The sequence below is a fragment of the Homalodisca vitripennis genome, chromosome X (assembly GCF_021130785.1).
Source record: "Homalodisca vitripennis isolate AUS2020 chromosome X, UT_GWSS_2.1, whole genome shotgun sequence".
Classification (NCBI taxonomy): domain Eukaryota; kingdom Metazoa; phylum Arthropoda; class Insecta; order Hemiptera; family Cicadellidae; genus Homalodisca; species Homalodisca vitripennis.
In genome coordinates this window covers 93,570,682-93,585,228 of record NC_060215.1, presented here as the reverse complement: position 1 = coordinate 93,585,228, position 14,547 = coordinate 93,570,682, and the positions used below count along the sequence as shown (strand labels likewise).

The 14,547-nt window shown below is 34.2% G+C and overlaps 1 protein-coding gene across 4 annotated transcripts in view; it reads left to right on the top strand.

The window, feature by feature from the left end:
• LOC124369526 (transcription factor EC) overlaps nucleotides 1–14,547 on the top strand; it is a 153,412-nt gene that overhangs the window by 35,225 nt on the left and 103,640 nt on the right. For all 4 annotated transcript variants that reach the window (XM_046827548.1, XM_046827549.1, XM_046827546.1 and 1 more), the window contains exon 2: nucleotides 8,016–8,241. In XM_046827548.1, the coding sequence (XP_046683504.1) occupies nucleotides 8,016–8,241 (226 nt within the window). The remainder of the gene's footprint in view (nucleotides 1–8,015; nucleotides 8,242–14,547) is intronic.

Genomic DNA, 14,547 nt, shown 5'->3' with positions numbered 1-14,547 from the left:
ACAAGTTTTTGTACTGTTGACTTTCGTTCGCGTTTTTCGGCCCGTATAATATTGCCCTTACAACCGAACGCGTGCGTTCGGCAGTTTATGCAAAGTTTTTATCAAACTCTGTTAACGTTTAGATGTAACGTTTAAATCTTATTCTTTGTCAAAAACGCTTAGCACAAAGAGATCTAAATTAAAATGCTTTACTCTTTAAGGAGGCATTTAAATGGATAATTCAGACTTCTTTTAGTTTTATTGTATGGGAGAAAAATCTAATAGTAACTTTAAAATCTTTGGGAATATGCAGGAAAATTTTGTGAGCGATTTCAAGTAATTAGTTGAGGTTTAATAGTTACGTAACGCTGCGACGAACTCCCCCCCCCTTCCCCCTTATTGCTGCCGAAAATCCCCCCCCATGTGTGTTACGTAATTTAGGGACGGCTCATTAACGGCATTTTATAATAATTTAATGTTAAGTACATTGTGAAATATGTAGAAGTAGTACATAGGAAAAAATCGTAACTTTAAAAAAGTTCTCTTCAAATTTTCAACTAAATTTAGATTATATTTCCAAATAATAGCTCATACCATTAGTGTTTTAGATATGTCTACGTAGCACACCAAAAATATTAAGCCGTACTAAAAAATCAAATAACCGTATAAACATTTTTGTTATATGAAATGTGTTCTTGTTTTGAACGTCTAAACCATAATAATTTAACAAATCTGAAAACATGGATTTCAGTTTCGAACGAGATAAACACCCATATACATATTTGTATGAAAACTGCAAACTGCAGCAAATAACTTAAAACGTAGAATACAATAGTCCATATTTTCGGTGTAATTGGTGTTTCAGCACTTTGAGGGCAAATATTGATACCATTAAGTTGAACCACACTGTAATAATGACGACCAAAGAAATGATTAGTGACTGGAATGTGAATACACTCATTATAATTTGCACGTGTTACTGTAAATAACCAAATTTATAAGTCTGTGGAGTAGTATTACAGGTTCAAATTAAGATCGCGAAGTAAGATGGAGATGTCTCCAAAGTCTGTGGGTCTTAGATTAAGAATAATTTCTAAAGTATAAAAATCCTGATTCTCCAACTATAATAAGCGTTATTGGCTCTTTGATTTGTAGTTAACGTTGTGCAATCGATTTTCCGTTACGTTTAATTTAATACTCACAATCGAGATACGTTCTCCGAAAAATATAAATTTACTATCATCCCGTGAGTGTAATTTAGTAATTTTTTGCAAACTTGAAATTAGAGCCTTAGAAAAATTGCTGGTGATAAGGATTTTCCATGTTATTTGCTTAAGTAACGATATACTCGTATAATGTATATTATTAAATATATTAAGTATTGTTATTTTCTACAATTTGAACCTGGTTCCGAAATTACTCAAAATGACGACTTTAAGTACGTATAATTTCTCGTGAAGTAATTAAATACTGGTGATATCTATTTTTCCTTTCCTTAGAGAAAACATCTTGAAAGACTTTGACTATAAAACACTAATCCAACTAAACATTTATCGCACCACCTTAAGCCTCGTTAAAGTGTTGTCAGTGCACTATAAAACACCACTTGCCAGTAAACAGCAAATAGTTGCATAGAGATATGTGGTTTTACTGGAACTACGTGTACTAATTCGTCCGTAAACAGCTCTGTCAATGCCAGTAGTCTTGTGTAATTGAACAAGTCCAGCTTATTAAAATGCATTGCTATTTCCAACTTTATATTCTTGTGGTAAGAACTTGATTCGTCAAAGCATAGAGACACTGCTTTCGTTTTAATAACTCGGACCAATAGGTCGATAAAACTTGGAATTATCCTGGGACCTAGCTACATAATAATTCCATATGATTTTGGGTTATAACTCTCTGACTATTGTTTTTGATACCCCAATATATTTATTACTCATCAACTCCAGGACCCACATCCTTTTCCTACACCCTCCAAGTGATGTCTGCAACTGATCTTCATACACAAGTAATAAAGTAAACGTACTCCTTAACAGTAATTGAAAATAATAAAAATCAGCTTTGTGTTATTTAGTTTAGTTGTACGTACAGTTTGTTTTCTAAACAAGATCCCTGATGGAGCGGGTCCCGGCTTCCTCGTTCACGTACGCTCAACATCTAATATCAAATATCTACTACATTACAATACTCGTATACATATATTAATTTAGAAACAATTATTTACTACTTGGGCAGTATTAACCCATGTATTCCAGTGACAGAAAAATATTTGTTGTGTTTTTGTGGATTGTTATAACCAAAAATATGGAAACAAAAAACAAATTGTTCAGTTTAAAATATAAGCTTTCTCCGATTAAACGAATCATTATTCTAAACCTAATGGCATTAAAACAAATTCGCATACAGCATTTATTGTATGTCCATTAAAGGCGTAATTAATTGTTTTATCCCTTACGAAATCGGTTACTAGCTATTGTTTTGAAATGTTGAAAATACTGTATGATAGCCTACACTACGTACTGGTTAAGAATACTGATTAGGATTCGTAATAATTTAATTTTATACCATCCCACAAACAAAAGATTTCATAAGAGTGTGAAATATATATCGTTGATGATTATACCGGATGAGCTGGGGCTACTTCCTTGCCCAGGAATACAGTCGACAGTTTTAGCCAAGCCTAATAATAATTGTACTAGCCTTAACGTACAACTTACAATGTTAAACGTGCAATGCACGTTACGTTACAATGCATTAACGTATGTAATGATAACGTACAATGTTTGCCGCATTCTTTGCCATCAGCAATGAAAATTGCCACTGCAGTACTATTTACTATTTGCAACTGCCTCCGACAGCGATGCCACTCTGGATTCGCCCAAACGATTCGAAATGTCACAGTAGACATATTGGACCTGTTTACGAAAATCACCGATAGGAAAATAGGGTGTTTATTGGAAATCGGTAATTGTATATGGTGTTTTTCACAATTTCTGCTTAAAATGTTAGTAGTATCAGACAGATTAGACGTTAGCAGGTAGAGTAGATGTTGGTATCAGAGGTGGTACGTATTAGTATCTGAATGTCTGCTAGACTGTAGAAGTGTTAGCCAGTCTGGTTGGTGCGACAGAATGCGGAAAGAGCGACGAATGACGTGGAAATTCGCCGAAGAGCAAGGAACGGAAATAGAAGAGTATTAGAGACAAATTTCTGCGAACCCAACGTGACTCAGCCTAATAATCAAAAACCAGTTTCCATAGGATAAGCAGACAATGTAGTTTTTCATTAAATCGATGGAGGTATTTCCCATATGAAAGTAATAGATTGTCAGCTGCTAAGTTTGCTAGGGATCGACACGGGAGAGTATTAAAAGGGTTATCAAACAATAATAATTATTTTTGCAGAAAATTATATTTGATAGCTTGAAAACCAAGTTCACGACGACGTGTACCACATCGGGTACACTCGATATTTTACAACTCCCGTTGTGTACCCGCGTCGTGCGCTCGATGTGCTACGAATTGCTATGCATTTCCTTATTGCGTTTGTATTGTTTGCTTGTCTTGATGGTTTGATCCCGCGCTTAAATAAATAACTCCAACTGTCGTGTACCCCGTCGGGCGCACGCTTGCTTAATTTTTAAGGTAAATTAATTTTGAATGTGCCCCTTGGGATACACGGAGAAAATCGTTATATATAGACGTTTGACGTAAAATACCGACTACGGGTTTTCATTATTATTGAAGAATTCTACGGCAAAGAAAAAAGTCCGGAAATAAGCCGTCGTCGTGAACGTGTTAAAAACAACCGTCTGACACTTACTTAACAGTTACATCACAGCCAACGCAGGAGGCTAAGAGACTAAAGCCCTGTCAAACGTTCCGTCCTGAGCTCAAGGCCAGGTTTCTGTCCCAAAAAAAAACTCCTGAACTGGTCTTATACATGTTTGGCTGAGCCAGGCCATGTTTATACCTCATGCAGTGAACACGTCTATATTCCAGATTTCATTCCAATCTAATAACTATATTTAATTATTTAAATGTTAATATGCCACATCATACTCTTAGTTTTTAAATTGGATACATTTCAGTGGCAACCGTTTTTAAATTACTGCGATTTGTTTAACTGTCCAGTGTGATCAGGAAGAAAGTTGGAAATTCCCGGTAACATCCTAAAGAGAAACACCGAAGAGATATATCACACCACTCACCTTTACTATGGTGATTTTGTGGGACTGATAAAGACTCAATGTCAGTGTAAAAAGAGCAAATAAATCTCTGATGGGATTGTTAATGGTACTTTTATAATATTTCGGGTGTTTGCAATTGTGGTAACATAGCTGAAAGCTAAACATTTTTAAATGTATTTCTGTAATTTAATGCAAATTCCAAAAAGTTAGTAATCTGAAGATTTGGCTGGATGGTTTGTTTTTTATATAAGATTTATTTTCTATAATAACCACAAAAACTACAAATCTCACCTCAAAGTTTTCCCTGAGTGTATTTGGGTCAAGGTTTGTGTACTTGAAACAAACACTTGTTTGCTTGCAATTACTTATTGAAAAGCCATTAGGAAAAATTGCCTTCATGGGGTGGTGTGATCAGTTCATGGTTGGGTTTTAGTTTTATTCCAAAGTCACAGGAATAGAAACTTTTATGAAGTAACAGGGCTTTCTTCTAGTATTAAAGTAGTAGTAAGGGGAGATTTATTTTGGACCAACACAGGACTGATTTAAAAATACTAAATGGAGTGGCTGTGTTAAAAAATAGTCTCTTCTTTTATACTAAAATTACAGTTTTAATTGCCAGGTAATACTCAGATGGATCATCCATTCTAAAATTGTATCAAATTAGTGATGCCACTTAGTAGCATCAGATGATAGAAGATTTGGTCTTAAAAATTTAATTATACAGTAAGCTCAACTCTCCAAGCATTTTGAAAACTGTTACAGAAAATTAAAGAAAGGTTGAATAGTGAAAGTACTTTTTGGGTTGGATCATACATACAGGGTTGGCCAGAAATTTCTGAAGCTGTGCTAGTGATAGCTTTCAAAGGGATCCTTCATTCCTACTGTGATGATGTTTCAAAGAAAAATCAGTTAACAGAATCACAATATACAGTGTTGAGTCAATGGACGAAATACAAATCCAATTAGGTGCTTCTGCAGGAGTTTGTGATTTGTCTTTATAAAAGGTTTTTACTGAACTATCTGACAAGTTAAGTACATCAACTATACAACAATGATAAGTTCATGTGATAAGGAAATAAATTAATAAAAAAATAAGGAAGCAAGATGAAGATTGATAAAAAGAGGCACAAAGCTAAGGATGGCAGGAGAGAATCGAAAAGAAAACAGGTTAATCAAGTTACATCATACACAGTTAATCATAGACAATAATGATTAAAGCATAGTTACGGCTTACGACAAAATATTACAATGATCTAACTGTTGTAAATATATATATTTAATTTTTACAAATAAATACATCCCATTTAAATATGTCTATTCTCTATATTATAAATACGTATTATAAAACATACCCAACCTAAGCAAATTAGCAATAGTCAGGTGCTATTCAATTGAAATTATTATTATTGCAATGCTCAACCACCAGCATGTTAGACGATACATTGAGTTTACTAGTTTCCAGTGCTATTACAATTGTACTTAGTTTTAAATGGTCAATCAGTGTCTTATATAAATATTTGATTTCAAACAAGGTATCATTTTTGCATTTTCTAACTCACATGAATGATGGTAAGAAACATAAGGTAGAGAGTAAAAAAACAAATAAATTAATGATGTTGACACAATTAACTATGATATACGTATTCCCTAAATTCAATATGTACCTATGTTGAATCAACCTTATATCTGCAGTACTACTAATTCCCATTCTTTTCTTAGACAGGATTGTATTAAAAATTCATCTTCAATTAAATTAGTTCTAATTAAGAGGCATATTACGCTTAAATACGATTATACTAGATGTACCGTTGCTTTCCAACGAACTTCATCTGCCTTAGGATGAATGTAACATTAATAGATATTACGAATACACAAAATTTTAATAATGTAGTAAGTGTAACATAGTTATAGGCATTAATAACACTTGTGTTGTCTACATCAAATTTCCTAGCTCTTACTGTACCAATGTAATATTTCAGCCTTTTTTGTAATTTAAGTAAAAATAGTACAGCCGAGTTAACATTGAAACATTAAAAAAGTGAAAATGTCTTAATTTTACTGTCTTTATTATATTTGTTTCTCATAATTATGTACATGATCTTCACTTACACAGTCGTGCAAAACTGGTCATGACGCTTACCTTTAGAAAGCAATGTGTTATTACTGATAATATGGAAAATAAATTTAAGGTCTTTATACTTTATTTGATTTGCTAGTAAATCCACACAAAACTTAGAGAGCAAACTAACAACCAATTTAAAAAATTGTTCAACTTGTCAATTTGAAATAGGCTTCATTTTGAGTTTGTTGACTTCCAAAGTACTCCAGTGAGTATAGAATAATTCATTTGATTATTGCTTTTTGTAAAGCCATACTATTACATGCAGGATGTCTCTATTACAATTTTGAAGTTTTTAATGATGAGAAATAGAGTTAACAACGTATTTTTAAATATTATTCTGTTTTCCAAAATTGATCTTCATCTACAAGTATAAAAAAAAAAAACAATTAAAAGAACCAAAGTTGTATTTAAGAAACATTTTCCTTTTTGAAGTCATTCATGTATTAAAAGTTTTCAATTTTTAAGTGAAAGGATTCTTTGTTAATTATAAATTGTGTCAGGTTTAATTTTTACTGTTGAAATAATCAACATGCTGTTGTTTGTACTATAATCAATATGGTATAAATGGTTTTATATCAAAGCACATGTTGAAGGTGGCAGAAATTCTCAGGCTGATATCATGGATTTTGTAAATTCCTCTTAATATAATGTGGAGTTGTAGAAATAAACAGCCCCATTTGGATAACCAAAACAGTTTGGTCATCTAGCTTGGCCAATTGTGCTGCTTAATACACTCAATATAAAGAATATGTTTGATTCCGGTAATCGGGAAGATGTCCTTGAAGATTTTTAGCCGTTCTTGAGGATATTTGACTTCTTCATGATCCACTATGATACATAAGGACTATCTAAAAACCTTTAGACCGGTGTATAAGACCTCGGAATGCAGGGGTAGAAGAAATGTAGTTACCGGAGGAATAAGATTTGATGTATATTCCTGACTTGTGGAATGTCTCATACAATGTCTTGCTTCACCCCAAGATACCTTGCACATCTTACATCCAAGAATGAGGTAGAAAATAGTGTTTCAGATTCCTGATGGTCTACATAGTTAATCTTACCATAACCATCACTTCATAGGGTATGGAGTTGACCCAAATCAAGCTCAACCAAATGATGAGAAGGGTCGACTTGTAGATGTGAACACGTAGACATGAAGTTTCCGAAATAGTAAACATTATTTTTACAAAACTGAGACTTCCATGGAGTTGTCTTACACATGATAGTTGAAGTTATTCAAGTCCAAACAACGGCTGTGGTGAATTACTTGGGATTGTTGCTTGTCTGCCACCATATATATATATATATATATATATATATATATATATATATATATATATATATATATATATATTAAAAACACATCAGATGAACATGTAGGGAAGCAACTAAGATCAATCCTTAGTAGGTTGATGACATATGACATATATAGGTCAAGTACATGATGACTCTCCATAGCAGTTTCAAATGCATTTTTTTTGTATAACACAGAAGTTTAAGACATAATTGTCAGAAAATATAACAAGCAAATCTTGACAATCCAATACCAAGATTTGCTTAGGTTTCTGAGTGCATTTCAGATTGTGTATGGAACCACAGTATTGTTATTTTCAGCATGTGCATTGTAATAAATTATGGTCAAAATTAAATTAAGTTACAGTCAAAAGTTCAGTTTAATATTAATAATCACATTTAAATTTTTACTTCTGGATTGTGTTGTAGTCCACCGTCGTTCAAGACCTCAACACCATCAACAAGGACACACAATAAGCAGTTGCTGATGAAAGAGAAGGCACTGGAGGACAGCAGAAGAGAGCAATTAGAGCAGCAGAGGAGAAACCAGCAGAGGCAAGCTGAGATAAAGACACAAGAAAAGCAAACTCACCAATTTCTTAGAGTTCCTCAGAATGTGGGTGTACATGTCGACTTACCACCACAAGTTCTCCAGGTAAATAAGTATTGCTTTTAAAGTTGGATTGACAGATTTGAGGAAGTTAATATTGCATTATACTCGTCCTCAAAGACATAATGTTTAATTGTTGAATAAATTAAAAGCAGGAGAGATGGTGAGGTAATTGAAAGCTATAATGAGGTTAATGATTATTGGAGTGATAAAAGCAGTTGTTAGTCATTACATTTGGTTTATTATTTTTATTAAAGTAATGATTCTGGGAGCTTGAGTTGAAAGAGCACAGACTTATCGTTCTCTAAAATAGTTATTTTCCTTTGTGTTACTTTCCTGGTTATGTTAGATTTAATATCACATTAAGAGACAGACATGATAATATATATATATACAGTAGACAATGTTCTTTATTTTCATGTTTATTAAGAACAGATACAGTACCAATACATTATTTACAATTAAAAGTTATAACATTCATAGAAACTTCTATTTGGTGCCGATGATGGTGTTGAAATCTTCCAGGCTCTAAACAGTTCTTTCCACTAGCCTCTTGAACATTTTTTTCTCTTAAACCTGAGGATCAAGTTCCTTGTGTTTTCCTGGTAGCGTGTTGTAAAGATTGGCACCTGCATAAGATGGCTTCTTTGAAAATAGAGCTGATCTGTGAGCTGGCAATTAAAGTCATCGCCATGTCTTGTTAGAAGATTGTGGATATCACTTTTTCCCAAAATATTTCCTTTTAAGGCATGTTGAATTACCTTGGTGATATAAATAGACTGTGAGTATACCCAGCTTCTTAAATGCCACTCTACAACTGTCTTTAGGATTTGAGCTAGCCATGATTCAGACTGTACGCTTTTGTAAAACAAGCACTCATGGAGGTTGATGATGGAATACTCCTCCCCCCAAAGCCCTATTCTATAGGAAATATGTGTCTCAAATAGTTCAAAGAAAGCTATTCTAGTGATTGTCTCTAAAGTGCTAATGAGTTTGAGTCTCTTTAAAACAAACAACTAACAATGCTGTACTATACTTTTGAACACAATGAGAAACGATTGTAAATTGTAACATCCAAATGTCAATTTCCAGTTCCTGAAGCAATTTGTTGTTTGTGATGAGGACTGTGTCATCTGCATATGATATTGGATAGTAACACTCCCCAGGTGCTCTTGAAGGTCTCCAATAAAAAACACAAACAGTACTGGCCCCAAAACAGATCCTTGAAGAACATCTCTTTTGATCTCCATAGATGTTCCAACTTTAATACTTCCTCCAAAATCTTGCTTGATCTCCACTACATTATTTCGTCCCTGCAAGTAGCTTTTAAACCACTTTAGTACTCAGCCCTTGATGCCTAAAGAGCTAAGTTTTGACAATATTAATCTGTGATCAAAGTGGTCAAAGGCTTTGCTCAGGTCTAGGAAACACCGCAAATAGTTTTTGCTTCCTTGAAGTTGTTTATGAGGTGTTCAACCAGATCTATGAGGGCACTAGTGATTGTTCTTCCAGAAATAAAACCATGTTGTCTCTCGGGTAGATTATGATTTATCCCCAGTTACTGTTTGTGATGTGTCAGTATAACCTTGTCTATGACTTTTGACACTGTAAGAATCAAAGAGATAGGCCTGGAATTCTGTACTTCCTTTTTATTACCTTGTTTGTGTAAGGGTAAACTTCAGATGTATTAAATTCTTCAGGAAAAATACTGTGTAGTATAATACCAACAATTGTTTTACTAACTTCATGTTTGCAGAATTTCAGTATTTTAGAATGTATCCCATCTACTCCAGTGGGTTTCTTTGAAGAAATGACTTTCAGTACCTCTTCTAATCTTACTAATTGGAACTCATTGAGTACTGTTATCAACCCCCTCCCCCCACTGAAGTACTGCTGATGCTGAATATAGATGTATCCCTTCTGACATGATTTCCCTTGCAGCGAGCAACGATTAGAACATAGCTGGTTAAACGAACATTCTTCAGAGATGAGGAATTTAGGGCATGTTCTGTGAGTAGCTATGTCCAGCTAGTTTATGTCCAAACATGATTTAGCTGATCGATCTGTCCATATTCTGGAGAAATATTACCAATTTTTCATTATCTTTTATTTGAGATTGTTTTGTGTCTGGTTTGTATTGTTGCTCTTTGTTCTAAAAACAGTGTCGGCAATACATTATGTATCAGGAGAAGTGAAGGTGAGTCCTTGAGATAAGTGAGTTATCTCAAGGATGTCCCGTCCTGATAAAATGTCATCTTCAGATGAACGTGCCGTGCCATTCATGTTATGTGAACTTTATATTCATCTATGTATTGATTACAAATAAACCTCAAGACTTTCTCCTTCCTCTCGAATTTTTGCCCAGGTTGGTGGTGATCTGGAAATCCTATAAGACAGAGAAGCAGGAGTAAGAGTTTCAATCATTTTTATTGGAGGGAAGCTTGTACAGGGGGAAGTTGTGTTAGATCTTGGCATTTGTATGATTGAAAAATTAGTTTGTATTTCAAAGTCTTTATGAACCTGGTTGACTACAACATGCAACCTTTTCATAACAGTCTAAAGGTTTATGTTGTTCATATTTGAAGAATCGGTGATATTATATACTAGCTTAGGACCAATGAGGGCAAGACCTGAGTTTCATTGGCTAGGAGATTAGTCCCCTGCATTACCCCAGGATTTCACATCATTGTAGTTGGATGTGGTAAGTTAAAGAAAGAGTCTCAAAGTTAGATAGAAATCTCAGACAGATGTTGAGATAATCCAGAAAGAAACGAGAACCAGGGTTTGGCTGTCAAAACAAACAATGATACCTTCTTCTTAGCCCCAAAGAAGCAAATATATATAAAGTTTAAGTTTCTGCAATGACCAGCTAGATAATGTGAAAAGGTTGTCCAGTAACCAACTACAAAAACTAGATCTATGATTAAGAGTAACATTAAAGAAAAGAGGATTTTATCTAGTTATTGATACAAAACTCAGATGGAAGCCTCGTGCTAATTGTATAAAGTCCAGGCTAAGAAAATTAGTTTACATATTTCATCAGTTAGACCAAATTCTAAAGTATGAAGAAGTAAAAATGTTTATTACATGTACAATATATGTTTTACCAATATAATATGGTATTATCACATATAGAGGTACTTACAAAACCATATTAGAAGAACTATTAATCTTATACAAAAAACAATACTCAAGGTAGCGCTTAATAAACAAAGACATTATCAATCTACAAATAACATTTAGGAAGTCTGGTATTTTTATGACTAGAAAATTATTTATTCAAACTCTAATGGTTTACAAGGAATCTCTTACAGATGTTGTTCTCACCGCATCGCTTACAGTTACCCGACCAGGAATGCTGTGAGTGTGGGCTGTCATTAAACTGTCTCTTAACCTTACTGTGTCGCCATTATGTTGTTCACACTTGCCCTCTGTGATAAGGGACCTGAAGGACGAGTCTGTCAGCAGCTTCAGGCGGCTTGATTGGCCCGGACAATGCTGAGTTCCTTCACTTACCGCTTCTAAACATTTTTTTTGTACTCTTAGGACAAGAAGCTTATAAATTGCACCTAGTCCTACAAGGACCTTTTGATGCTTCCGAAGTGACAGGATATTCTGGATGGGTAAGGTTTGGGATACGGGCCGCCTCCTATCGAGATTCATGAGGAAGAATTTAGGGCACTAATCTCAAGTCATGTCTCTTCGAAAGAAGGGGATGCCAGTTCTGAACCAGCCTCTCCATTCAAAGCAGGCAGGGCACCCTTATGTTGAGGTTAGCAGTAACCTCTGAGAGGTTAGGGAACGAAACCCACCAGTTCCAACAGTCATCTCCCGTAGTAGACTAGACCTATCGAATTACCCTTGCACCCCAGAATCTCAACATTTACGGTTAGTGATGTGATGCTTCTGGACATCTATAAGGTTGCCCAGATTTAAGTGACACTTTTTTTTTTCTGTCCACAGTGGTAGGTTCAACTGGAAGGTATAAACCAGCCAGACGTGATCCCTGCTGGGTAGCTTCTAAACATTACTGCTATAGTTGACAACTTCTGATTATAACAAACATCTAAGCAACATCGTCCTCCCAAAACTTTGTAATTTCTTTTTCGATTTTGTATTATTTATTTTATACAAACATAACATGTTTTATTCAAATGCTTGTTAACAATTTATAGGCGTTTTATTTTTATTATAATTCTTTTACGTATAGAAATGGACTAGGCAGCATACACAGAATTTGTTATATGTGCTGTCAATTTTGAAAACATTTTAAAAAATTTCATCCCATCATCAATAAAACTTCAGGTGAAACATTTGTACTGCTCAGTGGAGATGTCTGCATATCCTAGTTATCATGTAAATTACAGATATAAGTAGGATTTGATTCTTATGCTCCATACCCCTGCGTGTGTGGAAAGACATGTAGTGTAAATTTTCTCCGTGTGCCAGCTGCTACAGAGATATAGGGAACATTAAAAAAAATCTGATCTGATGTAGATATCAAGGGCATAAAGTCCAAAAGAACATCAAATTACAAATATATGCCTCAGAAATACTGATGCAGGATGTGCCTGGAGTTTAGGAAGTACATGACTGGTATTCTTTGGTGTAGTTTAAATCAGCCTATCATTTGAAAGTGGGGAAGGGGTCAACCATTCAAGGATATCTCTAAATTAGTGACTGGATGATGTACTTTGCTATCTCCCCTGAGACTGCTACTCATTGAAGGAAGATTCTCTAGGAATTTAGCCTTAAACTATTGTTCTCGTGATGACCTTGTGTAAATCTGTAAGAGAAGCAGGGTAAGCATCTCTGAAGCTCTATAATTTACAATTGTTAAATAGCCAGTTTCTTAGATTTGCAAGAAAATCATTATTCCACCAAAACGTTTTGTAGGAATGCCTTTGGGTTCTCAGCGGTCAGTTGTCCCCATATCGACCATGAACAGCATCATTCAGACATTTTCCTGACGTTTTTTAAAAGGTTTTGAAAAACTCCCTTTTGGAGATTTTAAAAGTTATTCTGTATTCTGTATTCTTGCATTGAAAGTGATTGCAAAGTTGAGTATTTAGCAATTTTTGTAGTTTCTGAAAGGGGTTAATGAATTTGTGTAATTGGGTTTAATTGACTATGATCTTAAATATTTCAAAAATAAAAAATAACATTCTTTTTTTACCATAATCTTTTTATACCCCTTTGCTAAACATGTGGGTTATAAGTTTTTTTATTGTGACTTAGATTAATGCCTGAAAATTTTATTATGTTAAAAAGTAGGCACAATTGACAAACATTCTCTAACCTTTATTTTTCTATCTCCAACCATTCAACAATTAACCTTGGGGAGACTTAATGATAAAAATACCCTGTATAAGGATACTATATAGGGTACAATAATTCGTGAATAATTTTGTGCTGTTTAATTGTTGATTTCAGTACCATTGTATCCCAGTAAAACGTTACAAAGATTTGACAATATAACCAGGAAGGGTTAGTTGTTTGATATTAAATTCTTCTGTGTTTTTTCAATTTAGACAATAAAATAAGTTCTGATGTCATCCTGTGTTACCTAGCTCTTGTGTAATGTGCTCTTTTGTAAGTGAAATATCTTAAGAACATATAATTATCATACAGATGTAAACCAGATTTTAGTTTTCATATGTGTTTTACTGAGTACAGTGGGCATGTGTCTCTATGATGCCGTTTTGGTCAATAGTCAGTCATGTCCAGTAGAAATTAAGCAGAATTATAGTCAAGATTTTATCAAACAAAGGTTTGACATTCCATAGTCACCATTTTCAACCAAGAATATACAGATAAGACTATGCCTCATCAAAAGTTATTGTACTAAACAAGAAACAAATAATTTTTTAGTGATATTAATTGACCCATGACCAGCAAATGTCTATGCTGGCATGATTATTTGATAAAAACTTTGGGAATAAACTAATTTTGTGGGAATCGGAGTACTTTTTGAGAAAGGAATGCACTAACAATGGCTTTGTTCACTTTACTACAGATATTATGTATCATAAAATCATGCTCAATCGGATAACAAAATAAATACAAATAGTGTCTCTTCACATAACGTAGCTATGGTGTGAAGGGCTGATTCAATGTGAATGTTGAGTTTAGCTCCAATTCACCATCCTCTTACGTGAGCATCTGAAATCGTATGCTGTTGCAGACTTGAGTCATATTTGTCTGAAGGGATCCAAAAATAGTCATCGACAAAGAACGAAAAGGTTCAAAAGGAACCCTCCGCATTGTTTCGACGTCAGAGACACCCAGACTACATAAAGCAGTGCAATTTAGGTGAAGAGGTATTCTCATTGTATCATCAGGTACACAACT